Source organism: Thunnus thynnus, chromosome 6, assembly GCF_963924715.1.
Source record: "Thunnus thynnus chromosome 6, fThuThy2.1, whole genome shotgun sequence".
Classification (NCBI taxonomy): Eukaryota; Metazoa; Chordata; class Actinopteri; order Scombriformes; family Scombridae; genus Thunnus; species Thunnus thynnus.
Genome location: NC_089522.1, coordinates 8,814,884 through 8,826,423, shown reverse-complemented (window position 1 = coordinate 8,826,423; position 11,540 = coordinate 8,814,884). Strand labels below are relative to the sequence as shown.

The window sequence follows — 11,540 nt, the reverse complement described above, 5'->3', positions numbered from 1 at the left end:
CCTAGTGCTGGACTGAGTAGTTTAAGTTCGCTGTTTTATAACTGTTCCAAGATGTATATGTTACGTTTTGTTAGTGTTTGTAATGTGTCTGCTCAGAACATGGTGGTTTATGTTGATAATTGTCATTTTTAACCATTAGTGAGGTGACTATTACTTTTCTTGAGAACCAACTGTATTTTCCTGTTGTGGTTTTCAGTTTGAATTCCCTGGTTTGCACGTCAGGGTTTGACGCGGTTGAGAACTGCTTCCTGCCTCTTATTCTAAGAAGAGGGTGATCATGTAAGTGAAATTGCACGAGTAGGGTAAATGACATGAGAGCACAAGCAGTACTATACAATATAGAGACTAACGTTACTGTAGACGTTACAGGACTGAAGATTTAATAGCAGACCTGAGTTGGTGTTGGTCTAACTGTGGTAGCAAGTTGACAAAGGAACCTGAGGACAACTGGAGATGAGGGAGATGATGTGGATTTTTGCTGTGATTATCTTCTCGGTGTGTGAAACATGGGGTCTGAACACAGGTTTGAAAATTGTACTCTTTTTTTCACATGGTTTAATTAAATATTGTTTTAGCCTTGAGAGGATACATCTCTAATATAAAAAACATGGCTTTTAAATACAAAACAACACAGACATAACTGCAGTTTCAGCATGAATGTGTCATTTGTGGTACTTTATTTATTTACTGATATTCTCATATTTATTTCTGTGTTTATATTTGATCATTCTGGTGTTTTTTAAAATTATAATCATCAATCAAATAATCCCATAATTTAAACTTTCTGTAAAGCACTTCAGTCAACATTTGTTGTTTTTAAATGTGCTGCATAAATAAATTGATTTGTCTTGACTTTCTCAGGATCTCCTCAAAGCACTTTGATGCGCAATACTTCTTCATCTGCTCCTAAAGTTTATGGTAAAATCATTTAATCTCTTTTCTCTCCATTTAATTTGTAGTATGAGTAAAATGTTGGAGGTTGAACACAACAATATGCATTTTTATCTCCCCTTCTCCTCTCCATTAATTCTCATTTCAAACATTTGATCTATTTTCAGTTTAAATCAAGAATAATAATTTAAAAATATTTTTGAAACAAGTTATGACTGAAGAGGAAAGATTCAGTCATTATTTTTTGTTTATTTTGTACGATTAGTATAAAATATGACGAGGCTGCCAAATGTCCAATGTTTGTCCAATTTGAAAAAAATATTACAGACCTCTTATCATTCAGTGTCTCTTAAAATACACATTTGAGTGTTGTTAGCTGTGCCTCATTATTCTTAAAATAACTCCATTTTGAAAGATTACAGGTGGTGAGTTTGACTTGATTTTGAATTACATTTAATCACTTTGGGATGATATGAAGGTTTCTTCATGGGACAAAGCTTCATAACATATTTCCAGTTTTATTGTCAGTACTAGTATGATTTATTTGTAAACTGTCATAGCCCAGTTTAAATCCTGTTTCATAAAGTTTGTTTTATTTTACTTTATTTCATCAAACTTTACATTTTTTTCTTTGCGTGTCAGTGTCTCATGCAGGATTGGATCCTTTTGCTTCTGATTTTTCATGTTTTTTTGTGTGTATTAGGACCTGTGTAATTAGTATTTTGTTTTATGACAGAATGAACCCAAATAATTAAATCATTGCAGCATTATGTGTAAAAATAAAGCAACTATCTTTGCCTTTTTTTCAGTTGTTAGAAATGCATCTTTCTATCTGGGGAGTGATGTTAACCTGATATGCAGCAATGAACTGAGGAGTGAGGTGATGTTTGTACTCTGGAATATAGACTTGAAATACAAACGGTGCAGTATCGCCCACAACAATGATGGCCAAAGTGAAGACTCCTGCAACGATGGCAAGTCTCTCCGATATACACCCACAGCTGTATACCTGCACATCCCAAACTTCTCAAATGATGATGTTGGGGTCTACAGGTGTGAGACGGTTTATAGAGGAGGAGCTGACGCTCATATGATCAACGTGGATATCACAGGTAGGACTTCATTTTTCTCCTCACTGGGACAGCTGACTGGCAAGAATCATCTAGCCAAGAGGTGTAACTTGTTAAAGGGTCATTTCACTTAAATCCCACTCATAAGAGTTAATAATACAGAAAATTCTGCACACTTCAACTCATGTAGCTTGTATTAGTTTTACATGCATAGATTTTGAAATATCTGCTGCTTAGTCTTCTGTTGCAAACATAACGGGGGACAGTACCGTTTCTTAAAACACTTAAAACACTCAAAACTGATATGTGAATAATCCAACATCAATATGCGTTTCATGACACAACATCCTGTTTACATTTTAATCTGGAACTAGTTTATACTCAGTGTAAGAAATAGTGAAAAAGCAAGGAAAGCAAAATTAAAACAAGCATGGCTAGGGGCTTTTTTTGTGCCTTTTAATACAGGAAATGAAAACCGCTCAGCAAGTTTCATGTCTCCTATTTTGTCTTCACTGGTTCAGCTCCTCCCAGTATATCAGCCTGGTTAGAGTGGAAGGACAACAAGACGGTGGCTGTGTGCAAAGCTGAAAGAGGAAAACCTGCTGCCAGCATCAGCTGGAGCCATCTAGAAAATTCATCATCTTTGAAAACCTGGTCTGGCTCAGATGGATTCTTTACAGTAGAAAGCCACCTGGAACTCCCTGAGAACATGGATCCAAAAAACCTGAGCTGCACAGTCAGACACCTGTACTGGGAAGAGGAGAAAACTTTGGTACCAAAGTTCACAGCAGGTCAGTACAAGAGAAAATGTTTAAGCTTTTTTTTTTTTAGCGCAGAAGAAATATGTTTGCTTATGTTTCTGACTAGGTGTTTTTTTATATATAGTGTTATTAATAACTTCATAAATAGATGTCATGTATAGTGTTGATGTCCAGTGGATTACTGACAAACCTTTACTGTTTTTTCTTTAGCTACACGTCTTCATTTTACTATGATGTGCATCTGTATAGTTGTGATAATCATTGCAGTTTTGGCTGGAATCTTATTCTTTGCAAAAAAGAAACTAAGATGCTGTGGTAAGAATTCTCATTTGATAAATGATTAATTAGATGAACTACTTGTGAGCTTTTCTGTCAAGTAATTTAGCTGGTTTGTGTATTTTTCCCTTCTCCAGGTGTTGCAGGCAGGTAGACACATAATCCAAATCTCTGCTGGTAGGTAATCTTTCTGTTACATACTCAACATTTTTGAGTTCTGTGTGTTTAACTGCACTTTGTTGAGTTTTGTTCATGACACCTCTCTGCTTCCCCCAGACAGATGATGTGGAGCCACACGTCAGCTATGTTCAACGTGTCAACTCTCTATAACTCATAAAAATCCTGCACTTGCATCGCACACAGACACACACACACACACACACACACACTTAAATGCACATGGCACTCTGTGAGAAACTGAAGGCTATGAAATTGAGAAATGGTGAAACTACTCATCTTGCTGTTTTCAAACTTAAATATCTATTTAATAGTATAATTGGTTGGTGTGGGATAGTTCTTAGGAGCAAAAACACTGACTACACCTATTTTGTTGACTTGTGTCTGCAAATAAAAAGTTAGGCACAGTTGTGTTCAGGAGTGAAACGGCTCTAGGCTTCATGTTTCCACAACCAGTTGCTGTTGTTTGTGGACGTTTTTGTGTTTCATTTTACAAGATTTTCCTAATTGAGGATCAAGCTTTGATTGGCAGTTCAACTACAAACTTCTTGCACACCTTCACAATATATTAGACACTTTCTGTTGTCTGTTCAGTCCTGCGTCTCACATTAAAGCTCAAATGAACTTTTCCTCGTTTTCTGTTTACCTCATAAATACATAATCGTCTGCAAGTTCATCAACGATACAGGTTGTGGTTGAAGTGCTGCTGGTATATTAACTGTGGCATAGTTACAGTTGTCATCAGTGGTAGCTCCGGTTCTTCTCGATTCTTTGGTGCTGCTGTGGTCAATAGAGGTGTATGTTACATCCTCGTTAGGCTGTTATAACAGTGTGATGGTAATTCCTCTGTCCTAAACATATGTTACACTTCAATTATTCTACTTTTTCATACAGTGCTTCTGCAACTAGAACGTGTGATATGGTGTGGTATGGCATGTGGTTAGCGGCTATGACTTTCTGCGGATGAAACAGCTGCACAGATTCATATAGCTTCAACAGAGGCCTCACTCTTATGTTCACCCAGTATGCAATTCTATCATAAAAGCTCTCCAACACACTCATGATACTGATAGCAATGAATATTTATGCTCATCAATAATTAACTTCACATTGATGTGATGTGAGGTTATTATTTGTGCTGCTTTTATCATCTGCAGAATCCCCTGAAAGAGAAAATGTCAATACGTATTAAATAAATACTAAATGCTGTGCTGTGTGTGGTTTTTATATACTTAATAGTAATATAAATGTACTGTTACCTTTCCTTTTCTTCTTTATTCTGACTATAAAACAAATGGAAAAATGAGATCACAATGAGGACACAGTCATTCAGATCAACATAACATTTAAATGTTTTCCCAGACAAAGAAAACATTATACCCATCAACATGTTAGCATCAGCTCACTGAGCCACTAGCATGACTGTAGACTACAACAGGTCAGATGTATGTATAAGGTGAAAAGGGCCACTTTCACATTACAAATAGCATAATTATGTATAAGTATGTGTTATTATCGACTGACATACACAGTAGTGAAAAGTAACTAAGTACATTTATTCAAGTGCTGTACTTAAGTACAATTTTGAGGTGCTTAGTATTTTTAAATTATGCTACTTTATACTTCCACTCCACTACATTTCAGAGGGAAATAATGTACTTTCTACTCCACTATATTTCTTTGACAGCTTTAGTTACTTTTCAGATGAAGATTTGACACAATGGATAATATAACAAGCTTTTAAAATACAGGTTTCAGGGTGCTGGTATTGTTCATACTGTCATGGTTTACTGGGACACTGAATAGAACGGAGCCATTGTTAGTGTTATTATACAAAGACATTTTTTTAGATTATTGAACAAGATAAGTTATTATCATAAAAATGTCATAGCATGAATATATTTCATTATAATGAGTTCTCCTAATTGATCTTGTTTAAGAATGATCTATTTTTGTGTGGAGCCAGCTTATTGAATTGTAAGGCAACCAACAAAAGGGTTCTTTGTTCTTTCCTAATCTGAAAACATACTTTTAAATTTCACAATGAGCTCAACACATCTTTAATGAACACATATTTAAATATTTACAGTCTGAATACAATTGTGTCAGCTTTTCCAAGAGAGTAAATCCAACAGAGCCGAGTATTTTCACTATGCAGACAAATAGAATAAATGTGGTCCAACATGTTGCATCACTCAAATTATCTTGCTTTCCCGCTCTTTCCAGCACCTTTTCCGTCTTCTTCATCCTTATACAATCACACTCGCACACACACTCGCACACATCTCACACACTCATGAAAATCATTAAAAGGTGCCCAAATCTTAAAGATGTGCAATGAAAAGTTCCTGTTTGGCTCTTCTCTTCCATAAAACTCAGTTTGAGGTGTTATTATTTTTATTAATGGATCTTGAGCCAGTAGGATTTTCAGATAATCATGAAGCTGCTGCTTTCTTCTCTTTATACGTTGCCATCATCTTCTTAATCTCTGCGATGGCCTTCCCTGGGTTGAGCCCCTGTGGAGCAATGTGTTTCAGAGACAGTGAGAAACCAAAACGGTATTAACTTTGTGAGTATATGTGAGTATGAATGTTTTTTTTAAGTACCTTGGGGCAGGTCTTAGTGCAATTCATGATAGTGTGGCAGCGGTAGAGAGAGAAGGGGTCCTGAAGTTTAGACAGACGTTCCTCAGTGAATTCATCACGGGAGTCAATCATCCACCGGTATGCCTGCGGAGTAATAACATTGTGTTCAACAGTTGTCAGCTCAGTCATGAATCATTTTGTCACAAAAGTGTATCGGGTCTTGTGTCAGCTATGAAAATCTATCAAAAACTTGACCCGAGTAAAATATCTCAAAAAATATATTAGAACCACCAGCAGGTCAAATGTTCCACCTGTCTAACACTTCACTTCATGACATGATACCTCTTAAAGTCACGACTGAATTTGCATCTGCCTCAGCTGCACTTTTAGATGAATGAGAACAAAATAAGCTGAATGTTACCATCATCAGCATGTTAACATACCAGTCCTAACATCAACACTGAGCTGAAATACAGCTGACGTTGACAAATTACACCTGAATGTGAGATGTCCAACAATGGCCACTGAACGGAGGATCTGATTATATATCAACAACATGGCCTTTTCTCTGGCGCCACCTTCAGGTTAAACTTCACATTATTTACCCCACTAGTGGTAGTCGTAGGGATGTAAGATAAAATATAAGTTTCTGTGGTGTAATGAGCATCACAGCCTCACAAGGCCCCTAGTGTGGCTATGGACTTTAATTCTAGTAACCATTTTTAGCTTTTTAATTATTGGGACATGTATCTCATTGCTGAATATGTTTAAGATGGATGTTCTCAAAGCATCTTTACCCACCTGCATCAACACAGCAGGTCCCAGATATTTGTCTCCGTTCCACCAGTAGCTGGGACAGCTGGTGCTGCAGCAAGCACAGAGGATGCACTCGTACAAGCCGTCCTGTTGGGTTATAAACAGTGTAATACATCAGATATGTTACCAAAAGACAGGTGAGCTGAAAAGCTCTGTGGTTAGCATTGTTTAATCAGTCAGATGTATCAGTGATGTCGTTGTGGCTGAGCTATAGAGTCGTCCTTCTCTGTTTGACTCCTGGTGCCAGATATGAAGACCTCCAACACAGCGGTCAGAGGATGGGCGGTATCATTTGTGTGAAATATGTACTGGTTACAGAAAGAAGTTTATTTACCAGTTTTTGCCTGTCCTCCACTGACTGGAAATACTGCTCCTTCCCTTCTTGAGCTTCATCCTTCTTTTTCAGGTAAGGCTCAATGGACTTGTACTGTGCATAGAAGTTGCTCATGTCCTGGAAATGAAACAAGAGAAAACTAAATTCACCACATATGAGTCTAATGTTCAATTATTAACTGCCTTTTGAATTAATTGTCATTCTCTTTATTATCACACTTAAATATTCATGAACATCTGCTGTGGCACTTTCAAATACAACCATGTAAGTTAACTTTTTCTGCACTCGCAGTACTTACAGGCACCAGATCCTTGACCACATACATGTGTGGGAGCGGGTAGATTTTGGTAGGTTTGCTTGTGTTGGCGTCAATTTTGTTAAGGCATGCCAGTGTGTTGCCTCCATTGATGTTCATGGCACACGAGCCGCAGATTCCTGAAGAAATATACAATCAGTGGAATTAGTGACTGAAATCTGGTTCAAAGGTTCACATAATCCTGTTAGTATGTTTCCTTTGCTTTGATTATTTTTGAAATCTGAATAGAAACTAATTACATCATGATGTGCAAGTGGAATACAAATGTTTTTTATGCCTTACCCTCACGGCAGGAGCGTCTGAATGTGAGTGTGGGGTCAATCTCATTCTTGATCTTGATGAGGGCATCCAGAACCATTGGACCACAGCTAATATCAAGAGGAACATACCATTAGATTATAACACTGATAACATTAAAAAGTCAAATGACGCTCAACAATGCTTGTCATGTCTTACGTGTTGAGATCAATGTCATATGTCTGCATTCGTGGTTTGTCTCCAGCGGTGTCAGGGTCCCAGCGGTAAATCTGGAACTTCTTGATCCTGGGCTCAGGAGCTGGAGCGGCCGCAGTCTGAGCGTGCCGCACCATCTGCATCACAGACAATCAACCAGAGAGGCGGTCTATATGAATTATGTTAAGTATATTCCTTTATTATCCACTGAAGCACTTTCTTTCAAGTAAGAGTAAACTATGAGGAACAGTAAAAGCATGTCTTATGTACAAAGGAACACATCATAATGTGACCTGGCTTTTGGTTACAACACCAAGGCTAAACTGGGAAGCACTTGGTAATTCTATCTTGCAGCTACAGCAGACTGCTAGGACTAACACATCAACTCATACCAACAACAACAATAATGACAGTTTATTTATATCACACCAATCTAAAGAAAATTAACATTTTATACTAAACAGCAGACACCATAAAATCAAAACAACCAACAAAGTATGCAGAAAAAAACAGACTGGACAAGAATGAATACAAGGTATAACACTTACAATCTTTGAAACACGCTATTAGAATTATATCATGTTATGGCCACTAAACAGCAGTATATAGTATTATTCTGAATGCTCCTTTTGCATAAGATGGTACACAGTCTCCCCCTGCTGATAGCTCGGGTGAACTGACATGAGTGTTACATCACTTGGGAGTCTTTGGTTACCTAACTGACTCCTTCAGGACAAAGAAATATGGACTTAAGAACAACAACTTTAACATTTCTGTATATTTATAAGTAGTACAAAGATATTTTTTAACCATAACTGCAAAAAACAAACCCCTCAAACTTCACATTCAAGTATTTATTAGAAGGAAGGATGAGTTGCACAACAACTCAACTTATTCACAATGGTTAGGTTTACCACACATATATTATAGTGTATTGACAATGAAACATGGATTATTTTGCTTAATCTAACTTGTTACTAATCTCATTCATACTGTACAGTGAAGCAGCCAGTACTGGAATAGGTTTCTTTAATATTCTGTCACATTATTAGACAGACAGCTTCGGAGCAGGGTGTGTTAAAGGTCATTTAAAAACACAGCAAGTGTCACACACTTCTTGGGATAATATACAGTAGCCTAGAATAAACTCACAAGTCAATAAATCAACACAAACTCATATTTGTAAGCATATATACAGTATATCTCTCACAATAGCCTCATGGGGCGTATCTGCTCTTACAGTAATAAAGACTGAATAAAACTGGTTTTGAACTCACCACCATCATCCCAGGGCTCCTCACAGATAAAACATTCCGACTTAAAGCGACACAAACCACCGACATCTTGCTATCTGAGTGTTGGTATAGGATCTTCTCTTCAGCCCGGAGTAGCACTTCTGTCTCTATATGTGCGCCACGTGACGTGGAGAGCGTAGGCGTGCGTCATGGCTGTTGCCTTCAAGTGCTTCCACTCCGCTATTTCCTCAGACCGTCAGAAAAACAAAAGCAGCGCATTTACTGTATATATTTTGTACTGCAGCTGGAGACGAGTGAGAGGTCCTATTTCCATGTAAAGACATATTTTTTTTAAACTTAGCTGGGTCGTAAATGTGAACTTCACCCGTCAATAATGTATATGTCCGACAGCAAGTGAACGCAGCATATGTCTTTCACAACTCTCATTGTGAACGAGGGTCAGTTACATATATCTATTACTGAAAATATGCAGTGATAATGTTGGTATGCATAATCCATTTAAACTCTGTAATGATTATTATGATTGTAATTTTATCATATTTGATAATAGTGAACTTGTGCCGTTTTTATCATTTTAAAAAATGTTTTGCAAGTTTTACTGAATTTATTCCATTTTATATATATATCACACTGTGCAGTTTGTTGTAAATTCTCTCTTAATTTCAATAAATTTTCAGTATTTCATTACATCATAATGAACTACTTCAGAGTTTGTGTCGTACTGAGCACACAGTGTTACTCAGTATGACCTTGACCCGTAGTTTTTTCTTGTAATATTCAGTTACTGAATTTTTTGCTGCAAAAATAAAGTTTTTGCACTCTTAGATTTTATTAACAATGACTGATGATAGACCCTTCACTGTATGTGGCGTTAATAAAGGCCAAAACAGATAGGAGCCACTCTCTGACTATGTAGTTATATTATGTCTATTTTGGGTATCATAATGTATCATAATGATGTAATGACTGCCAGTCTGTTCTCATTCAATATGCATGACATCACTGGACAGAGATGTACACAGTCAGCAGTTTTGATGATAATGCATTTAAAGTTCTTATTCTCATGTACGTTTAAATATTTAATCAATAATCTTTGTCCACGTGGTCAATAAAGCTGAACATTCACTTCTGACTGTCCAGAGAGTCCGTTTCTTTATGAACTGTAAAACTGTCAGCCTAATTATCCTTGTGTATTATGCACCTCTGATTAATGAAATTATTATAACAGATGTATTGAACAACATCAGATGCTACTGAATGCCAGAAATTTTATTCTTTCACATTTTCAAAATTAAAGCGTTACATTTGTTACCTGAATTAATTATTTTAGATACAAACTCAACTAACAAACATACTGTAAGTTGAAAGTTTACAGTGTAACTTCTGCCTGACCAGATTTTAAAACGCTATACATATTCCCATATACAGACATGGTCTAAATAACAGAACATATACTACACATACAGGCTGCAGATGGGGCATCTATAATTTATCCACCACAGCCTCCCCTCCCATGACGTCACTTTATATAAATGAGTTGCACAATAATTGTTTTATTTTGAACGTTTTTAACGGAAGTTTTCCTTTCATCTTTTGGTAAACTTGACTCTGATCCAACAAGACGACGCTGAAGTCAGCCTCCGATTCGTCAATGCCAAAAAAAAGGGCGATTTCACTATTTTTTCTGCTCCAGACCAGATCCAGATCAAAAACCACTATATTGGTCCAATCTGGACTAGTTTATCCCAGAGAAGCCAGAGACTCTTTAACACACCATTTCAGATTTGTAAAAACCTTTATTCTATTTGTGAAAACGTGAAAAACAGTGATTTACAGTGTCGCCACAACATGGCTTTTGTTGGTTGAAGATCTCGTCTTTCTCACTTCAAGTAGAAAATTTATTTTGAAATTAATTATTTTTACCTTTTGTAAAACAATCAAAACATCTTCATACATCGGTCAACTGGTTAATTTACTCACACTCAACCTCTCTCACGGCTTCTGCCAGTGTTACTTTCCTCACTTTTGCAAAAAAGCCTTTACAGCAGTCTGTGTTAGAAGTAATTCAGCCATTAGTGTGCTTGTTCTTCATTTGATCTGTATATGAAGACATGTTTATGAAAAACCTTCTGTCAATTCTTTTTCACATTTATCAACATTTGATTAAGAAATCATTTATTTCATCTCTTTTATCTGTCCACTAACATCTACCATCACTCCAGACCCTGCTCTTCTTCTCCTGCCCACCACCTGTCCTCACTGTTAGTGCCAGTCACCTGACCTGCAGACACCTGCCTGCAGACATAATCCTCATTACCCCATTATCCAAAGAGTTTATACTGTAGACCTGCACAGTAGCCTGGTCATTTGCCACACTGTGTATCATGTCTGATGTGGTCTAGATGTGAAAAAAGCAGTGAAATCTCCTTTTTGGCATTTTCACAAATAGAATAAAGGTTTCACAAATCTGAAACTGGGTCTTAAAGAATCTCTGGCTTCTCTGTGATAATCTAGTCCAGATTTGACAAGTCTAAATATAGTGGTTTTTGATCAGGACTTAGTCTAATGTGGTTTGGACATGGAAAAAAAGCAGTGGAGTCTCCCT

At 36.9% G+C, this 11,540-nt stretch overlaps 2 protein-coding genes across 3 annotated transcripts; one reads left to right on the top strand and one right to left on the bottom strand.

Annotated features, from left to right (window-relative positions):
- The first annotated feature begins 263 nt into the window (after positions 1-263).
- On the top strand, positions 264-3,768 carry LOC137185322 (cell surface glycoprotein CD200 receptor 1-B-like). Of its 2 annotated transcripts, none has more exons than XM_067593657.1 (7): positions 264-523; positions 862-918; positions 1,701-2,003; positions 2,483-2,752; positions 2,933-3,037; positions 3,136-3,175; positions 3,275-3,768. In XM_067593657.1, the coding sequence occupies exons 1-6, from the start codon at positions 454-456 to the stop codon at positions 3,150-3,152; spliced, it is 822 nt and encodes a 273-aa protein (XP_067449758.1). In that variant the 5' UTR covers positions 264-453; the 3' UTR covers positions 3,153-3,175; positions 3,275-3,768. The 2 variants fall into 2 exon arrangements, with proteins under 2 accessions (XP_067449758.1, XP_067449760.1); XM_067593659.1 differs by having other exon boundaries at positions 3,136-3,179.
- Positions 3,769-5,211: 1,443 nt separating this feature from the next.
- LOC137184141 (succinate dehydrogenase [ubiquinone] iron-sulfur subunit, mitochondrial-like) lies at positions 5,212-9,113 on the bottom strand. Its single transcript, XM_067591542.1, has 8 exons — positions 8,957-9,113; positions 7,683-7,816; positions 7,509-7,594; positions 7,209-7,345; positions 6,911-7,027; positions 6,562-6,663; positions 5,782-5,904; positions 5,212-5,691 (listed from the first exon to the last, which is right to left on the bottom strand). Exons 1-8 carry the CDS (start codon positions 9,020-9,022, stop codon positions 5,611-5,613), a joined length of 846 nt encoding a protein of 281 aa, XP_067447643.1. The 5' UTR covers positions 9,023-9,113; the 3' UTR covers positions 5,212-5,610.
- Positions 9,114-11,540: the final 2,427 nt, after the last annotated feature.